The 19,996-nt window shown below is 39.2% G+C and overlaps 1 protein-coding gene across 1 annotated transcript in view; it reads left to right on the top strand.

The window, feature by feature from the left end:
• Positions 1-2,389: 2,389 nt before the first annotated feature.
• The window catches only part of LOC128838724 (broad substrate specificity ATP-binding cassette transporter ABCG2-like), a 32,388-nt gene continuing 14,781 nt past the window's right edge, over positions 2,390-19,996 (top strand). The window contains exons 1-7 of the mRNA XM_054031164.1: positions 2,390-2,783; positions 10,640-10,857; positions 15,188-15,247; positions 15,823-15,937; positions 18,469-18,621; positions 19,121-19,278; positions 19,547-19,698. Coding sequence (XP_053887139.1) covers positions 10,658-10,857; positions 15,188-15,247; positions 15,823-15,937; positions 18,469-18,621; positions 19,121-19,278; positions 19,547-19,698 — 838 coding nt within the window. The 5' untranslated portion in view covers positions 2,390-2,783; positions 10,640-10,657. The remainder of the gene's footprint in view (positions 2,784-10,639; positions 10,858-15,187; positions 15,248-15,822; positions 15,938-18,468; positions 18,622-19,120; positions 19,279-19,546; positions 19,699-19,996) is intronic.

The raw sequence follows: 19,996 nt of genomic DNA, 5'->3' as shown, positions 1-19,996 counted from the left end.
AGGTGAGAAAGGTATTGCATGCATGATGATATACCCATGTGCCCAAGATATATATATATATCCAAGAAAGCTGGGCATATCACCGAATCCTCATTTTCTTGACTGGGTTGTTCTTCTTGTAGAATACTTTATATTTACTTAAAAGTGAAAATGTCTCTTTAGAAAATTGATAAATCTTATCTAATATCTCAAGGGCTGACAAAAGTCCCTGTTTTTGTTTCTATTTTAGAAAGCAAAAAATCATTCTTACTGAAAAAGTCCCTAGTTTATATTTGTGTGTGTCATACCTTCAACAGGAATGATTTTAATCAATAAACTAATTAAGGGGCTGTTAATCTGGTCAAAGAGCTTGATAATAAAATTCAGATGAATAATCTCAGAGTAGTGGCGCTCCTTGAATGCTTTGATAATATTGGCAAGTAAACCAGCTAGTTTGTCCAAGTGACTTTCAAACATGGAAAAGATACCTCCTGTATCTGTAGGCCCAGCCTAATCAGTTACGAGACTCCTTCTCTTAGGGATTCGACTTTGAAGCAGAATATTGAAGAATTAACTTTTAAGGACATGGCCATATTTCTTGGATGACACACCCATGAAGGTAAAAAGGAGATGGTGTTTTAATATTCTGAAGAGCCACCTTTGGAAACTCAATCAAGCAAATCTGATCACCCAGGGGCTTGCTCCTCAGCCCAGACTTGTTATCTCAAAGGGGAGCCAAGATAACTCTAATTGAGTAAATGGGTGTAGGTAACAGAATATAAACAAGCCCCTTTTTCTCAGAAGAGCAGACCCGCCCTCTGTCACCGGTGGACTGGTGTAGATCTCCTTCCCTCTTCCCTATGTGGTGCACAAATAATAAAGACTGACCAGAAATAAGGGTTAAACAATAGGTAAGTGTATTAAGGGATAAATTACAGATAAGGGAAGGAATAAATGTAAACGAGCAATAACTACCTGAATATAAACAACACAAAGCCAGTGACACAGCAGCTCTTCCTATGAGCATAAAGCTCAGGCCCAAAAATACAGAACTCACCCTGGCAATTGAAAATGTAACCCCAACTAAGAAAACCCTAATTATTATGTGTCACTATATTCCAGCACTTCTGTGGCGGTGGCGAAGTCCAGGACCTCCATTCCATGGGTAACTGGAACCCGTAGAGGAGGAGCACTGGAGAGTCCCTCGATGACAGTTGGGATGGAAGAAACGGACTGAGAACCCTTTGGTTGTTGACGTTCCCAGGAACAGGAGCAGGTAAGGTGGAATGCGTCTTCCTCTTTCTTCTCACCTTAGGAGTGAATGGTATTCTTTGATGGTGCACTGGTGCCACGAAGACCCAAGATGGACTGCACCACCAGTCTGTGATTACAGTCCTTTTATACAGTTTGTGGCAGGAAAACATGGTATGATCCTGGGGAAGGCGGGAAACAGTCTGAGGTGGCTTGGCAGTACATAGAGGGGTCACAAAATGGAGTCACAAGATGACAGTTCAGACTCCATCTTGGATTGCTGCAATATCCTTAGAAACTGATTATTGGGTCTAATACACACATGTAACTTAATAAACCATGAACAATAGAACATTTCATACCCAACAGGCTAAGTCCTCTCTGTACTGCTTTGGTGGCATAAAGGGGACTCAACTGAAGGGGCAGTTGGGTATTCCTCTGTCACAGGAGAATCCTCTGGTGGTGCAAAGCCAACATAGGGGGTCTTCTAGAGTGAGTCAGATGTGGCGGCTTGAGGAGGTGTGGCCCGAGCATGCTGTGGTCCAGTTATCCCTTTCAATGTAATGGCCCTTAGGGGACTGTTCCTGCGAGCTCATGTTAGAGCAGCCCCGTAGCCCCCAGGTTCTGAGGACGCAGAGATGAAATAACATGGAGTTCCAGTATACCTGAGGATCCAGTCCTGGATCTGGAGGACTGCATACAGTCTCTGAAAGAAGTTTGCACCATTTGACCCACACATTTCACCAGATCAAGGAATTGACAACAGGTGTCATTTACAGGTCCTGTAAATGGTTAACTAGGTTTGTGCCAATCAAGTTTTAGCCCTGGTTACTGAAATGCTATTGAACATGGTTTGACCTTGTCTACACTTACAGGTACAATATTTTCAGCAGTGAGGGGAAGAAGGGCTGGTAGACCTAGAGTAGGGAAAACACCCCACAACAAGTTGCAATCAGGACTGTGTGCATTGTGGGCATATAATATGTACTAATCATTAGTCCGTTTGGTGGAATATTTTTAAGTCCATAGTTGGTGGCACTGCTGTAGTATGTCAAAGTCAACACTGGCAGTGTCTTTTGTTTGGTGGTGTGTCCCCAGGCACACTGCCACTGGCAGTGACTGAGCTTGGGCACAAGACTATGTGGGGACATGAGGTGTTGCAGAACTCCTGCTCCAATGCACTTTAGTTCATTTGTGGCACCCTTAGCTAGAAAAGCTAAGATTAGGAGCTGCATGTGCCTCTGTCCCTGCCCCTGGACTGGGAGCCTCTCTCATTTCAGCAGCAAAGAGGAGGGGAGGTGACTGTCCTTTGCAAGGCTCTGTGGGGGAGGGAAAGGAGGGGTTTCCTGTGGATTAGCCCTTGATATTACAGAAAGCCTGGTGAGCCACTGGTGAGACTTCACCTTCCTTTGAGCTGCATAAGAGGCTGGGATCGCTGCTGCACTTGCCACTCACCGCTCTTCCCCTGATTCCAGCTGTGTCCCAGTACCTGTCTGTATCACCCGTAAGCTTCTTCACTGCCGCTGCCTTCTGCACGGACCAAGATCCACTGGGTAAGTCAACTGGGGCATTTCAACCTTATTGATGGAGTTGTATTTTTTTAAACTGTCTAATCTAGTGACTGGTTTCCTTCCCTGTGCCAGGGAGAGGAGAGGTGAGAAAAACAATAGTGGAAGTGCTATTCTGCCACCAACGAATGAATTAGATTTTGCAGCTGGTTTGGCCGACAGTGAGAAAGAAAATGTTTTGTGATTTGCCTGGAGTTCTCCACTGCATTTAATTTACCAGCAAAATTAGATGTCCAAAATAAGAATGTATTTTATTAAATGAGGGAGAAAACTCACGTAAGACTGATGGCTGAATAGTGAAAGAGCTCAAGAGCTAGAATATGGAGAGGGAAACAAGTATATTACTTAGAAATTTGGATGTATGTGTATGTACCATATATAATACACATACATACACAAGAGCTCTTTTATCCAAACCTGTTTAGTACATACCCTTTTCTCTGAATCTAGGTTACACATCCCCAGGTATATCAGTTACCTGTTAACATACCTGATTTTCTGAATCCCCTTTTATACAAATGGTTTTAATATTTCCAAAACATTAATGAAAACGAGGATTATGCTGTGTATAAATCCACATATACCATACCAGTTTCCTGTATAAATATATGCATATGTACATACATATACCTGTCTGTGCTCTGTGTACATATGTAATAAAGCATTGTATAAAGTATAGGATTTATATAGACATTTCATGTATTTGTATGTATATAGAGAACTAAAATGCACAGCTACAATATGTTTTTATGGAGGGTTTCACCTGACAGTTTGCACTAGTTAAACTTTGTACCCATTGTAAATAAGAGAAGTAACAGCTTAACTAATGAATGGCTGGCAGGTTTACAGGATGTTGAAAATTAGGATATTTTTTAAAAGGCCTGATCGTGCTTGGAACTTTGGAAAACTCATTAACACAAATGAGAGTTGATTTTGGCTCTAAAACTATATATTCTTAGTTAATTTTAGCTCTTGATGTGTTTGTTTGAAGAGGTAAAATACCTAGAATAAACTGGTTGGTCTTTCGAAAACCAGTTAAAATATGTGTTGTTGGGTTTTGCGATTTGCAACTGCATTACTGAGTTACAAGTGCCTCTTCCTTTATGATTTAGAAAACTTGTCCAGTGCCAGTCGCTTACTGTAGGAAATTGCTAAGACAAGAATTCATATCATCTCTTTGTTAATATAAAATATCTTAGACTAGCAAACATTTTTAGTAAAGTTGCTTTAAAAATCTTAGGCCTGGTTCTGCTGTGACTCATGTTGGTTTGATAGCCATATAACTTCATTGATTTCAGGTAAATGACTCCTGATTTACCCTGCTCTATGTGAGAGGGGAATCAGGCCTTTGGACTATACAAGTCAACATACAATGCATGGGAAAACTGCCTGTATGCACCCCAAATGACACACTTAAGGTGTTTTCCTCTTTGGGGTTTGAAAATGTTATTTAAATTATGGCATCTATGGACAGAAAGATATGATGATTTATTTAACAAGGGCATTTTTAGTGTTCAATTAGAAGAAAGATTAAATATCAAGATCCAATATTTTAAATATTTTCAGATAAATTATTTTGTCTCCTGATTTGGTAATATGATTAATAGTTTGAGAGAGATTATGGATACTGAACTTCTGCCTTGAAAGGATGCAGTGGAAGGTCTGAAAGCAAGAATCTTTCTTGAGGATAGGCTTAATGGGGACAACTTGGTTACACAGAAAAATGGAGTAATGAAATAAGTGGAGGACGAAAGGTCCAGTACTGTGTTGTGATAGAAAATATGGTGATTTATCTATTGTGTGGTCAGCACTTCAGCCATTACTCACACAAACCCCTCATTGATTCTAAGGGGATTTAAACATCTGGAAGGGCTGCCCTTATATTAGTCCATTTATATCATTACATCATATGAATACAAGTCATCAGCTTGCTACAGTAAATGTCTTCAACTAGGATTTTTTAGATTTCTTCTGGGATCATCCATCAAGTATAAAATATTAGTAATCCATAGAAGATATTGCTGGGTCTACGCTGCTGCTTGATCCAAAGAGTTTCCTACTGTTTTTTTCTAAATTAGGTGCTGGGGGGTAAGAATTAATGCTGTTGATGACTCACTTCTTGATGGCAAGGATGAGTGCTTGAGGAAGATTTTTTGAAAGAGAACAAGTACAGCATGTACCATTCATGAATAGCTCACCAACATGGGTGACATTTCAGTTATGGAGAAAATAACTTACTTTAACCAAAGTTGATATAATGATCATATGGTCCCCTTTGCTCATCATACTGGAAAAATACTTCTGAACACAAACTAATTTATTCTGATTATTTACTTATAATATGTTGATGCCTATACACAATGATGTGACATTATTTTATTGGATATTTATCTGTCCATTAAAATCTAGAGTAGATGAGCATATGTTTGTAGATTTTTTTTGTGACTTGGAAATGGAATTTCATTACACATACAAACATTAATTTGATTTATATTTTCTTTGCTATTTCTTTGTTCTCTGGGTATTTTACTTGTAAAAGGACTGTCAAATCAGAAACAAAATAACGTTACACAAACCTTTCACTCAGAGAAAACAAGTAATAGTAAAGCATGTTAACAACCTTTGCTCTTTTCTCAAAGCAAACATCAAAAGGAACATGCCCATATCTTTCCATGGTTAGGCTTACTGATTTATAAAAATCTTCTTATTCCTGAGTAAATATTAACTATATAATCTCTCACTGAATGTTTGCATTATTAATAGAAAAAATACTAAAATGGTGGGCGGACTTTTCATCAAAAGCAAATGAAAAGTCCGCCCACCATGCATAGATATTATATTACTGCTGCTAGTGGCTCGTTGCCTTTTGGCACAAGATTAGAGACACACCAATTTCTCCCATAGGGAATTGCTACAGTGGAAGACTTGTAATGACAAGACTCAGATGAGAAGAGAGGCGGGTAGTGCAGATTTTAATTTGTGAAGCTAGAACAGCAAAATAATTATTTTTTAGAATTAATTAAGACTTAACAATTGTGTGTCAATTGCAATAAAAGTATGCACAAATGTAGCTGTACAAGGTCACTTCTTGTTTTCAAAAAGGTGGCCTCCAGTTATCTTGAACAGTACATTTCTCTGCTTATCTTATTGGAGAGGATCATTTGTTGTGTTCCTGGTTTACAGGGGGTTTATTCAACATGTCACCAAATGTTTCACATTTTATTTTCTTATATTTTTGAGAATGGTGTAATGTTGTATGATAATTAAAGCAATATAAGCTCAGGAAAGTCAAATTTAAATTTAAGGGCAGGCCAAATTCTAATTTGTGCTTCAGCACTTTGTGCCATTCTGGCCATGCTAAGGAGGCCAAGATCTATCCTAACCAGGGCATCAGTGAATTCATTTGATGTAGGGGAATTCCTGAAACGCAGGAAGTTGGTTTAGTTTGCTATATGCCACCTGGTGGAGAAGGGGGTGCTCCCAGTTGGCATGGCTGATGCCAGGAGGAGGAGTTTCCTTAGTGAACTGCACTTCTGTTCCTAAAACGATTTTCTAATTTTTTCATGGTATTTTTATTTCCATTGCTTTGTAACAACATGAACTTTCATATCACAAAATACTTTTAAGATCTTCTTGTTGTCCTTGTGCACTGGAGAGATGGGGAGAGTGTCCTCATCTTCATAACATCACTTTTGAAAAGGTCAGAGTATAAATGTATTCCCAACTATGAAGAACCCTAGACCTCAATAGTGCCAGGCCTCTTTGGGTGTCATTCAAAAAGACATCTGTTTCAGCCACTGGCAGCAGCATCTTTAACAAGCAAGCTGCACTTTATATCTCTGGTTTCAGTAAAGATTACAAGGCAGCCAATGTGCTGTCAAAGCTTCAGGAATACAACTATGTGGCTTATCTCTGAAAAGCAGCCCCTTGGGTATATTATCACTGACAGGGTGGCCACTGCTCCCTATGTTAATGGCTCCACTGGTTTCTTGACGAACAGCAACAATATCAAATACTTTCTTAAACTCATACACTTCAAGGTCAGAAATAACCATCGTGACAATTTAGTCTAACATCCTGCACACTGCAGGTCACAGAACCTCACCCATTCACTCCTATAATCGACCCCTAACCTCTGACTGAATTACTGAAGTCCTCAGATCATGGTTTAAAGACTTCAAGTTACAGAGAATCCACAATATTACAGGGCCTCCCAGAGGGGTGGGCAAGTGGGGCAAAATGCCCCAGGCCCCGCAGGGCCCCCACGAGAATCTAGTTTTCTATAGTATTGCAAGTTTCTTTTATGGAAGGGGCCCCCAAAATTGCTTTGTCCCAGGCCCCCTGAATCCGCTGGGCAGCCCTGCAATATTACACTAGTTTAAACCTGCAAGTGACCCGTGCCCCATGCTGCTGAGGAAGGCAAAAAACCCTCAGAGTCTCCTGCCAATCTGGCCAGGAGGAAAATTCCTTCCCATCCCAATATGGCAATTAGTTAGATCCTGATCATGTGGGCAAAACCCTCAGCCAGACACCTGGGAAAGAATTCGCACTAGTAACTCAGAGCCCTCCCCATCTATTCTTGTAGAAGATCGGAAGGATCTTGCCCAACATGGATTGATTAGGGCCCAAAAATTAAGCTGCTTTGAGGAATTCCAGATGAAAACAGTTTAATCGGGCATCATATTAACCTATCCCAAAAGGCACCAGCCTACCTGCTTACAAGAAAAGAGCTGATAGATGGGTGGAGAAAGAGTCCTATAACCCTGAGAGCACACATGAATCAAAACATAACATGGTGAGTCTTATTTTAGGTCTATTGCCTTGAAAATGTCCCTTAATAGTGGAAAGATTATAGGAAGCAGGTGTTATGTAATTTCAATTTTGGAGGATCCCACATCAGTCTGTAGTAAAACCAGAACAGAACAAATCTACGGTCAACTTCTGTGTTGCACTGTGGCCTCTTTATGCTGTTTTGGTGGCATAAAGCAGCTAGACCCTGCCTAGTGATAAAAAATAAGATAAGACAAAAAAGACAGAGAGATGTCAGAAAGACTGTATGCTACTCCTTTGCCACCCTTGGTGTGGGGGCGTATTGGGGCATATAGGACATGTCAGAGGAGTAAGGAGGCACGGCTGGAGTATGCTGCACTCCAGCTAGTCATGGTTGTGGAATGGTCTCCTGGGGGCTGTAGTAGTTTCAGCTTGCCAGGCTGAGAACTTTGTACCTTCTCCTTACCCCAATTCCTGCTACGAGAACAGCTGGAGAGGAATGGAGAATCTGGCTCCTGATGGGATGGTCATCCCCTTCCAGGTGCCCTATTTCTCAGTGCAGAGGTCTGGATCACAGACCTACTCCTTGCGAATATAGTAGATTGCAGGGCAGATAAAAATAGATGATTTTTTAAAAATAAAAAATTGCATTTTTAAATTTAAAATCAGATTATTTTAATTTAAATTGGGTTTTGAATGGAAATTAAATACTGGTTTATTTAAAAAAAACTATTTAAAATTAAATTTTAAATTGACAACCTATGTTAAGGCCTGAACTTATTACAATCTATTAAAATCATTTAAATTAAATACAAAAATAATATTAAGCAGTACATGTTTGCTGCCAAGTTTTAAAGGAAGTCAAACCACTGAATTGGTGGAAGTCACTGACAAAGCACCGGGAACCAGAGTTTGTTGAAGTACTAAACCAGCTTTTGATAGTTGTGGCCTCTTCTGCAGGTGCAGAGAAAATATTTTCTTTAGTTCTGTTTATTCAGTTTCAGTACAATGACTAGTTCACTCAAAGTTAAGAGACTGACTGGAAGCTGAAAAAGCAGGAAAGCTTCTTTTCTTCTTCCAATCTATGACTAAAAACTATGTGTGAGAGGGTGCGTTCTACTGTTTCTAAAATCTTGAAGGACATGATAATGGGGAACAATTGGTTCAGTTCATTAACTACACATTATATAATACTTCCTTTGCTATATAAGTTGGTTAGTTTGAAATGCAAAACATGCTTTTGTAAACTTTTGATAAACATTTTTTCTTATGTAACATTCACTGTTAAGGTAGATTTAATTAATAAAAAAATGTAACCGCTGAGTGTCTGCATTTTTAATTTAATTAGAACTTGCATCCATCCTTGACACAAATCACAAGAAAAATATTAATCATTATCTAATAAATGGGAAATGCATTATTCACCATTTTCTAACAAAATAAAAAATGTAAAAATTAAGAATCTGAATAAATGTAAATTAAACTATATAATTGCTTAAATAAATGTGTATAGATACAGTGTATCCTCCTGGTTAGCAAAAAAGAAACATCAAATTTTAGTGTCTAGGCTATATTTAGTTGCCAGTCAACATGTCTGAATGGTTAGCTACTACAGGTCTGTCGCATCTTACGCGCATTTAACATGCGTGATTTCAACTTTACGCGGTCAGCAAAAACAAAAAAACAAAAAAAAAGAAAAACAACAATTTTAATACTATACCTGTAGTGCGGGCGATTTTGCCCACCATTGAACTCAATGGGATTTTGGCTATACGCGGCTTTTGCTTTATGCGCTAACCGCGGAACGGAACCCCCCCGTAAGATGAGACAGACCTGTAATAAAAATAATGAAGCAGGGTTGTGTAGTGAAGGAGATTGCTCTCTGCAGGACCCCTGTCTCTTTTGTTGCAGAAGCTGGAAGGTGTGTGGTTAACGAGGCAAGGGATTTCAGGAAGAAAAAGTGTGGTCTCATGCTTAAGGCAACTGAGTGCGGCCCTGGAGACAGTAGTGCAGGAACTAGGGGTGCTACTCTATCCTCTGGCTTGAAGTAGTAATAACAAACACCAAATACATGATTTCCATTGTTTCCATGATCAGCACCCCCTCATAAAAATTGTTCCAACACCTCGGCCTGGAGAACTGGATTTTATCCCTGCATCTGCCACAGAGTTCCTTATGTAAAGCTAGACAAGTCTTATAAACCAGATTTTTCATAGGAGTCCGCTGTGTGTCCCTCATTTTCTGCATACCTGATCTGAAGTTCCTGGGGTCTGATTTGCAGAAGTGCTGAGTACTCACAGCTGTAACTGAAGTCCATGGGAGCTGTGCTCTGAACATATAAAGTGCTGTAAAATGTTCACTACATTGAAAACTCAGGTCCTAGGCTTCTCAGCGTGGGCACCCAAACTTAGTTAACGCTTTTGACAATTTTGCCATTAATCTCTGTGCCTTAGTTCCCTGTGTATAAAAGGTTGCTAATACCACCTCTTCTCACAAGGGTGTGGTGAAGAAAAAATCACTGATGACTCTTAAGCACTAAGATACTATGATGAGAGTACCATAGCACAGCTCATGAGGAAATTATAATTAATAGTTCTATTTTCAGAGCAGGGTTTGAAAGTAATGCCTTTAACAATGAGTATATAAAGAAACAGAGAATAGCTACTCATTCAGTGAGCCCCATTCATCTTGTGCACAGAATAAGGCAGGGGTTTAGTGGGAAAGAATAGTATGCAATCATGTAATTAAAAGGGACAGAATTAAAGTTACACAGCAACCTTAATCCTTACATTTCCTTACTGCTGAGTGTGTGGCTTGGCAGTGCTATTGTTCTTTTAATGTAGTGTTTGAGATGTCATCTATATTTGGGCTTTCCCATTTTATAATCCAGCACACGGAAGAAAAGTTAGGCAGGATTACCAAGGAAGGAAAAGTGTTGAGTGGGGTTCACTGAGTATAACACCCACGTTTATTGGAGGGTACATACAGTATAAACAAAGTTGGCTGCATTACATATAGGGTGGTCTTTCGTTTCTCCTCTATGATACCTTTATTAATGTTTATGTTTACAGAAGTGGAATCCTTCCAAAATGACAGACAACCAGTCAGACATCAGTATTCAAATGTCAAGTACAAACGGCCTCCCCAGCAGAAAAGAGTCCTCTCAAGACCCATCAGTCAGCAGAGGAACCACTGTGACCTTTCACAACATCTGCTACAGAGTGGAGGTGAAGAGTGGCTTCATATGTTGTCGAAAAACAACCGATAAAGAAATTTTGAAAGATATCAAGTACGTATTTAAACTTCTGTCAGAGTACATGTTCATTTGATTTCCTTTCTTGACAGTTAGGTTCAGATAAGTCACTGAGCCATGAATACCTCTGTAATAGTAATGTACAGAAATTGGTCAAGATTTCAAAAAAAAACCAGGCACTCAAAGTAGGCTCCCAAGTCCATATTTAGGCACGTAAAAAGGTAACCTGATTTCCAAAAGTGCTTGCATCTTTGAATTCCCATTGACGTCAATAGAAGCTGCAGTGTGTTCAGCTCTCTTGAAAATCAGGTCATTTACTCAACTGCCTAGATGTGAATGTAGGAGCATAACTTCAGGTATTTTTAAAAACCCTGTCTCTAGCTTTGAGTTAAAACTTTAAAAGTAGCAAAGAGTATTATTCTGTAACTAGAACAATGCGTGTGAGAGTTTGGGTGTCCACAATTTTATTGCACTGTTTTCTATTACAGTTATTGCTTAGTAATTGCATGACATTGCTCCTGTTGTCAAGGATCCCTTGTATAATGTTGGCCAGTTTCCAGTTAGATAAGTCCGATCTGCGTGTCATGAAAGTTAGTTGTATAACCTGCCATTCCATGATGTAATTGTAGGTCGGTTCTCTAATTTCAGCTCCCAGAATGCATGAAAGGTTGGACCTTTATCTGTACTGCTCTTTGCCCATACAGCATTTCTTAATACACCAAGCCTTCCATGCTGCATACAGTGACTATATCCACCAAATGTGAAATTTTAAATCCTTATTCTCTCACAAGAGTCTTACTCCAGTGTAACTCATTTGATTTAAACAGTTACTCCATATTTGCAGTGGTGTGAGAAGAGCATATGTCCTTCAGAGTCTAGACCTAGTGTATGTTGTTTCCCCATAAACAAAATGCAAAAAAAAAAAAAAATTAGTTTAGGTGACAAAAACAACAAAGAAAAAAAAAAAACAAATATAATGTGTCTGGGAAAGGGGTGAGGGATAGCACACAGAGATTCAATCTGATATTTTATATCTAAATTGAAACACACAAAAATCCCTCTCTCCTAAAGAACAACTTCTGCCATATTGCCTACAAGAAAGGAGACAGAAAATCAAATAAACAAACCCCTCACAACTACCCAGAACTATCATGATGTACTAATGCCTTTACTATGTAGCTGTGATATCTCATTATTGTAACAACCATGGGCAGAGAAAAGATTGATAAAAGAAATAAGACATTTCATACAAAGTATAAACTACCCTTTATTATTTGTAATATAGAGTGCTGTAAATTAGAGTTGGGCCTACAGAAAAACTTTAGATTCAATCACCCCTGAGCTTTGGGGAAGTTTAGATCCAGAGCCAAACATGGCAGCGGGTTCCTATGTCTATAACGGGCTGATCCAAACCCCCAAATTTGGACATCTCTGGTAGCAATGCTAAAGAGTTAGATGGTCACAGTTTATAACCAGATTGCTGAAAGGGTACACCCTCATGTGTGTCAGTTTCTCAAAAATATCAATTTTAATACCATTCCTACTAATGATAAATGTAGTAGCTGCAGGGACCATTATACTTAACACAGTTAGTCCAGCCCCTGTAGTCCTTTCTCAGTCAAAACTCCTATTGACATCAATGACAGACTTGCCTGAATAAAGACCGCAAGATCCTTCTCATGTTCAGTAGCAACAGTTAACCGGCTCTTATTTATAATGGACATTTTTAGAAATGATTCAAAAATTCTCGTCTTTTAACTTTATATCCATTTTAATTTTAACCTGACGTTGCTCTATGGTTCTTGGAATTAACATTTTATCCAACAGTTAGCTGGAAAGACAATATTAAATATCTTTGACATTTCCCAGGGCAGATAGAGTCAGCTCACACAGATTTCCTCACATGATTGGTGGGTCTTTGTATTAATTATTCATAGCTAGATCACAATTACTTTAATGTGATTCCCATTGTGCATTCTAAAGACCTTGGAAGGTTTGCCAAACATGCGTATTTAAGAGGAATCAGGTGATGATGATTTCTTACATTGTGAGGTTGCGTGTTGTGTTTTGGAAGTTTGCAGGTTTTTTGAATAATAAAATTGAATAATAAAATTGCTAGTGATAAGTGAATGAAGCACAGATAAAAAGTATATAGAAATCTTTATTAATTATTAACAACTTTTACTGTTCCTGGGCTGAAGGTGATGGCTTGCTTTTCCATTTAAGTTCTCAGTTGTTACAGAATAAATTTGATTGGACATGATCTGTTTCCTGGGTGGCTTTTAAAGTGTGGAAACTACTTCCTTTGGACAATCCCCTCAGCCCATCTCTGCCAAATTATAAGCATGACTGAAAACATTTCGGAGTTGCTTTTTTCTATTTTAATTCCCACTGGTCCCTGTGTACAACTCCCTGCTGCCCTTTACTTGGTCTTTAACTATTTTTGTTGACTGTTATAATGTAACTTCATTATCTAATTACTGTATTTTAACTGTTTAAGCAGAACACCTGGACATTTTTGATAGGAGAAGGGGGAAAGTGGTGCCTTATGAAAAATAATAATTATAATGGATCGCAGACAGAGGGAAGTAACCAGAATCCAATGACATGAGGCAAGAAATAGCAATCAGGCATTGCTATGTGTGGAAAGTGTTGACTCGCCATTAATTAATAATTGCAAAGGGAAATACTGAGATTGTGAGGGAGCCCTCTACCTGCCTGGTGCTACTTCAGACATTATTAACTAATAATGTTCATGTATGTCAGTCGTATACATCCCAGAGTGGAGTTTCTTGCCTGGTCAAAAATCTATTTAGTTATGTATGAGAAGCCTACCCAAGGGAAGTTTTATTCCAGGTGACTTGCAGACATCAAAAGATTCACCCTCACCAGTGAGAATACTCTACTCCTACGCTCTGATTAATTAATTAATTTTTAAATCCTTGTGCTGAGACTGGGAGAGGCTAAATCTTCTCAACATTTCCTTTATCCAAAGCCATCCCTGCAGTTCTGCTTTCAGGTCATATCCAAAACTGGAAGGGGCCTATTTTCTCTCTCCAGTTTCTATGCACCCAGAATTTTATGTGAAGAGCTCATAAGATTCCAGTACCCTCTGATTTGAAACTAAACCTCTGATAAATTGTTTATTATTAACTTTTAATTGGTATTGTAGCAACCCCCATGTGCTAGGCACTTTGCAGACCTGTAAAAAACCAGTTCTCTGTCTGAAGATCTGACAAACTACATTAGACAAAACACAGATGAAGGAGTGTGGGAAAGGAGTGGACTACAATATAGTTAAAGTTACTGAGTAGTAGTGGTTCGGACATGACTTCTTAGTTACAAGGATATTTTTTGCCCATTCCAAATCTCAGATCAGATAGATCCTCAGATGGATACTTTTAGATCCTCTCTGCCAGTCCTCTGGTCTGATGCAGATTGGTGCTGCTTCTCGGACTACAAGTGAGTTACCAAGTTTCCATTACTTACCACTCAATCAGCTAGTTTTGCTTTCTTTGTACTCATATTTGTGAGTTCAGTGCTACCCTTCAAAAGTAGCTACCTATACTGTATATATAAATGGTTGTTTGTGCAGCTCATTGTCCAGTTCCATGGTCAAACTCCCACTTCAGTGAACAAAGCCTGCATTTACACACACACACACACACACACACACACCCATTTGCACATGCAAACAGTACTTAAGTGCACAATGCTTGTCTGCATGTGCAATATGGGGGCCAACTGTGAGAATTTGACCCTTACCACTAAATTTTTCATCTGTAACAATGACCAGAAGAAGGGAAGTGTTGATCGTTATCTAGGAAACTACACAGTGTAAATAGCTCCCTACTGTGTTTTACTGAAAGAGTTGTCTCCAAACAAAATGACTGGTAACCCAAATACATACTTAATAGCATTTCCTTCTGGCTGCTGAGCGTGAGATAATGACTGTACATCAGATGCAAAGAACTAAGTCAGGTTTCCAAGTATTTCTTTAAATATAGATGCCTTTCCTACATGACAGATGCCTCTCTTACCAAGGGATGGCCAGAGAACCATGCTTGCTATGACTGCATGTATTCTAGAGTAAGTTTGTGTTTAGTATGGCTATACATCAACATATGTCTTGCTATTGTTTGATAATTATAGTTCCTGTGTTGTACTTTTTAGTTAACAATATGGGATATTTCTTTTTATTTTAAGTTAGCAATGTAAACTAAGCAGGAGTCAAGTCATTATTTTATGTAACCAACTAGCTTCATTAGCCCCAAAAGGATTTGATGCAAAATACATTTCTGCAAATTAATAGAACTAACCTGTAAATGAAACAATGAATGAGAAACCTCTTGGTTTTGTCTTACAGTGGGGTTATGAGACCAGGACTGAATGCAATTCTGGGACCCACTGGCAGTGGCAAATCTTCGTAAGTGTTGAAGCAGTGAAAGGACCTGTTTTACTTTATCCATGTTCCTTACCACAAGGAAACATGCCAACAAGAAAATGCACCTATATATATATATATATGAACAACACTCCCAGGGCAAGATTTCAGTCTTAATTCCACCAGAGTAAATCTAAAATAAATCTATGGATTTCAGAGCAGAATTTGACCCCAAGTGGAAATTGTATTTAAAAGCAACAAAAAAGAAAAAAGAAAAAGAAGAGAGCCAATTTTACTAGTTTATTTATATTTATTAATTAATTTATTTCTTTGTAGTAAATAGTTTCCTGACATGCTCCCCTTATGCATCAATCTACAGTACAGCGGGAGGCTTATTTTATTGAAAAAAGACAATTCTGTTCTTTGAGGGGCTTTTTAAAAAATATGAACTATAGTAAGTTGCAAATTTTCAATATGGGAAAGCTTGTGCACAGCTGACTATATACTGTTAACTGTATTTGTCTGCCAGATTTGCCTTTCACTGGCCCCAACTCCTACACTTTGGTGAAAACGTACACTTCAGAGCTCTTTAAGGTGATGGACTTTTCTTCTTCTAGGCTATTGGATATCTTAGCCGCAAGGAAAGATCTTCATGGGCTGTCTGGACACGTTTTGATAAATGGAGCTCCTCAGCCTGCCAACTTTAAATGTATCTCCGGATATGTGGTACAGGTAAGTCAGTCTACAGTGACTGCATCTGCCTTTGTCGTTTTGACATCCTCTGGGACAAAATGCACTAGAATTGTCCAATATGAGGTAACTGCAGTTGACCTTTCTATAGCAATGCTCTCTGAAACAGGTCAGAATTCTAACTCATGTAGAGATCTGAGCCTACAAGAAGGTATCAGGGAAACACATCCAAAATTACAGGTATTTCCCTTCCCTATCAATTGGGTGGGGATGGGTCTTGAGAAACACTACAAGAAATGTTTAAGCCTTGTAAAGGAATATTCAATTTTACAATTGTTATCACTCTGCTATCTGGCTGCTTTTCCACAAGAATAGGAAGGGTATGACTGCCCACCAATGTGCTGGAGAGATTCTTTGGGGCTACTCCTGGGAGCCTTATATTAAAATTCTGCCACCAAATGAAAAGTAAGTTTGGGATGATTTCCCTACCCTTGATGGAATCAATCCCTTTCTGTATCCTAGCCAGAGTTGATTTTACCACTGGGGTTCATAAAAAAATGTCATCAGGGCTTTCTCCCCCTCCCCCCTTTACAACAGACCAGATTGCTCTAGGTGGAGTGGTATTTTCAAAAATTGTTCCCTCATCGTCCTCTGCAGAGTCATCACTCCATACCTCCACTTCATGCTCAAAAGGTTGGACACAGATCTACACTACCAATATAGTCAATACATTTTTCAAAGTATAAAGTTTTCCACAAATGTACAGCTCATAAGCTTGTTTGGCCAGAGATGATGCCTCCTTCCTTAGGTATGAGAAAGTGTTATTGCTTCAGTAGGAAAACAAATGAATGGATTTCCCACTATCTCTTGCCTATCTTCAGTGCAATACATATGGTTATTAGAGGCTAAGGGAGACCTCTGTTAAATATGATCAGCCCATTACTGACCAGTACTCTCTCAAAACAAAGTTAGTAGAGAGCTGTCTAAACTTTTGTATGATCAAACATCAGATAATAAGTCATTCCCTTTATAAGCAATAAACAAAGCCCAGATAAATCCCCCCCCCTTACTTTTCTCAGAACAAATCAAGACAACCCTCTTCCCCACTCCCCATAATCTAATTTCCCATACCACCCTCTTCTTCCTCCTTTTATACACAGTAGCTGAGGCTGATAGACTAACGAGCTCAGCTGCATATGCTCCTTAGCTCCCTTTATCCCTTCACAGTCTTATTCCAAATCTCCACAACTCTGACAGAGAAAACAGTGGGTTGGTCTTTGCTGTACCTGGGCAACACCAGCTCAAATGTCCAGAGACCTTGCTGGACAATGTACTTCATCACAGCAGATAATGCTTCCTAAATAGGAGTGGTCCTTTGACAGGTGTACAGCTGAAGGAACTAAAGGCTTGATTGTGGATCACAGTGAATCAGTCCCTCTTATCCTTTTTAATTGTCTGTAGCCTGTCCTAAGGATGACATTCTGTTTTTCAAAGATGTCACATCATTGACTGACACGATTCTTCACTTGAACTATCAGTTTTAAGTTGTTCTGATCTTATAAAGTGAGAAGCTCTAAATTCTGGCTTTTGCTTTCTCTATCCACCATGTCTCTCTCTCTCTCACACACACACACGTTCCCTTCACATGTAATATATTTCTTCCTTCCCACCATCTCCTTTTCTCTTTCAAATTCAAAATGTATTTGGCACCAGGTTTCCCTACTCCATCAGTAGTGATTTGGCACTTTCTTGGTTCCCCGCTGCCTGCATGGTGTTTTCCTTTAAGCTGCTGATTCAGATCTAAGAGAGAGAATGCAGATAGGAGTTGCATCAGTTGTCAGGGCCACCTGAAGCCAGACAAGAGTATCAAGGACCATGCTGCCTACCCCCTGCTCTGGTAACCTCAAGAGAGGATTCAGTTTAAATCAGCAGTTTCACAGCACTCCATGGAGCTGTTCTCACAACCTTTCTGCACTTGTTAGTTTCTGCTTAGTTGTGATCTGCAGTTACCACATCCTCAGATATTTGAAGAAAGATTTTATTCACATCTGTAGAAAGAACTCTCTCCAGATACTGATTCTGCAGGGTGCTGAGCACTCTCAACCTCCATTAAAGACAATAGGAGTTGAGGGCACTCTGTTTCCCTCAGGTGATGCTCAGCACCTGGGCAGGACCAAATCCAGAATCAATTTTGTTGACAATTTTCAACTGTTTTAAGGAAAATCTATGTTTGAATTTTTTGCTGTGTTGCCATTGTTTAACTGTTCTGCAAAACACTCTGGGCAGGGAGACATTTGGACAGTGTATATACATGTGTTGATTTATTGATATTTCTGCTATTTGATACATGTAGGATAGTCTCTTGTTGCCATAAATTGCACAAACATGCAGAGACTAGTATTGAAAGCAAATATCTGATGGGACGTTCAGGTTTTGAAGATCCAGCCTATTTGATTCTAGCAGCTGTCACTGCCATACAAATGCACTCTGCATGTGAAGTACACACATAAGATGCACGTGCAAGTCCCAGAAGAGGAAGAATGAACATTAAATACGTAATTTTGTTTACTTAGGATGATGTGGTGATGGGAACCCTGACAGTGAGAGAAAATTTCCAGTTCTCAGCAGCACTCCGGCTACCCATGTCTGTGAAGGAACGGGAAAAGAAGGAACGAATTGACCAGATCATCAAGGAACTGGGTTTGACCAAGGTGGCAGATTCCAAGGTAAACTGTCATATTATGGTGCCCAATTAATAGCAAATATTAAATAATTTTAGATGATAAAATGGCTTCACTTTAGGAGGGATGTTTTTGATTTAGTGGCTTATTCTAATAGCAGAAGAACTGATAAACCCCAGCACAGCTGCCTGTTCCCATAGTATCAATGAAGATAAAGGCTTGTTACTTCTGTGCCTATCCTTAAACTATCATACACAGGACAGTGGTTACAAGTAGGAGAAAAGCAGGTGACCCGAGTGTCATGAAGAAACTTAGATTTCAGGGTGAAAACTTTCAGGGGCGGGGCCGGCTTCTTTCTGCAACTTTCGGAGTTGCACTATTGCCTTACACAATGTCAACCATCGAATCCATATTTGAATCCATAGTCACAATATAATCACCCAGAACTCTCCCAGAAGTTAATGTGCTGTTAAAGGTGTTGGATGTTCTTTGTTGCATACTTTGAAGTCAGACAAAATGACACAAGCTGCTTGTTTTGCATTAGGTTGGCACCCAGTTCATTCGTGGGGTATCTGGGGGAGAGAGAAAACGGACCAATATTGGAATGGAACTCATTACTGACCCTGCAGTCTTGTTCTTAGATGAACCAACTACTGGATTAGATGCCAGCACTGCCAATGCGGTCTTGCTGCTCCTGAAAAGGTGACTGCAATGGAATCACCGGGAAAGAACCAGCCTTGACAGAGATGCACTCCATAGCTCTGCAGTTAAAATGTGGTTAGAATGGTTAATATGTAGTTACTATATTGCTGGGTTTGTTTTATTCCTTTTTGTACCTTGCATTGGATTCTCCAACAACAGGTTGAACTGTGTTTATTTACTGATTTGTATTGGAAGGAATTTGAAAGAAGAAAACTCCACATAGAGCACAGATATTTGATATCTCTATTATTTTCCATTTTACATTCAGGATGTCAAAGCAGGGGAAAACAATAATCTTTTCCATCCATCAGCCCCGGTACTCCATATTCAGATTGTTTGACAACCTGACATTATTGGCTGCAGGAAGAATGCTGTACCATGGCCCTGCTCAGAATGCCATTGAATACTTCAAATCTATTGGTGAGCTTTCTTCTGGAGCTTCAGTCACAACAGTGGACACTGAAAGGAACATGCTTAAAATGCAGTTCTGTTTTGAAAAGTGACTCAGTAGAAATGACTCTTGAATCATGGGATTCAATGGTTAATGTGCCTCATTGTTTCCCATACCAAAACATACTAAAGAATTGTTTTTTTAATATAACAGTAACATTAATGCAAAGTTAAAGTTGAAAAACCAAGCACTCAGAAATCGAGAAATGCAGAGTTGAGGATGAAGGCTGAACTTAACTGTTACCCTTTGTGCTTATTAGTCATTACT

Source organism: Malaclemys terrapin, chromosome 5 (genome assembly GCF_027887155.1).
Source record: "Malaclemys terrapin pileata isolate rMalTer1 chromosome 5, rMalTer1.hap1, whole genome shotgun sequence".
NCBI classification, from domain to species: Eukaryota; Metazoa; Chordata; order Testudines; family Emydidae; genus Malaclemys; species Malaclemys terrapin.
Note: the sequence above shows the minus strand (reverse complement) of the source record. Positions and strands in the feature narration are given on the sequence as shown.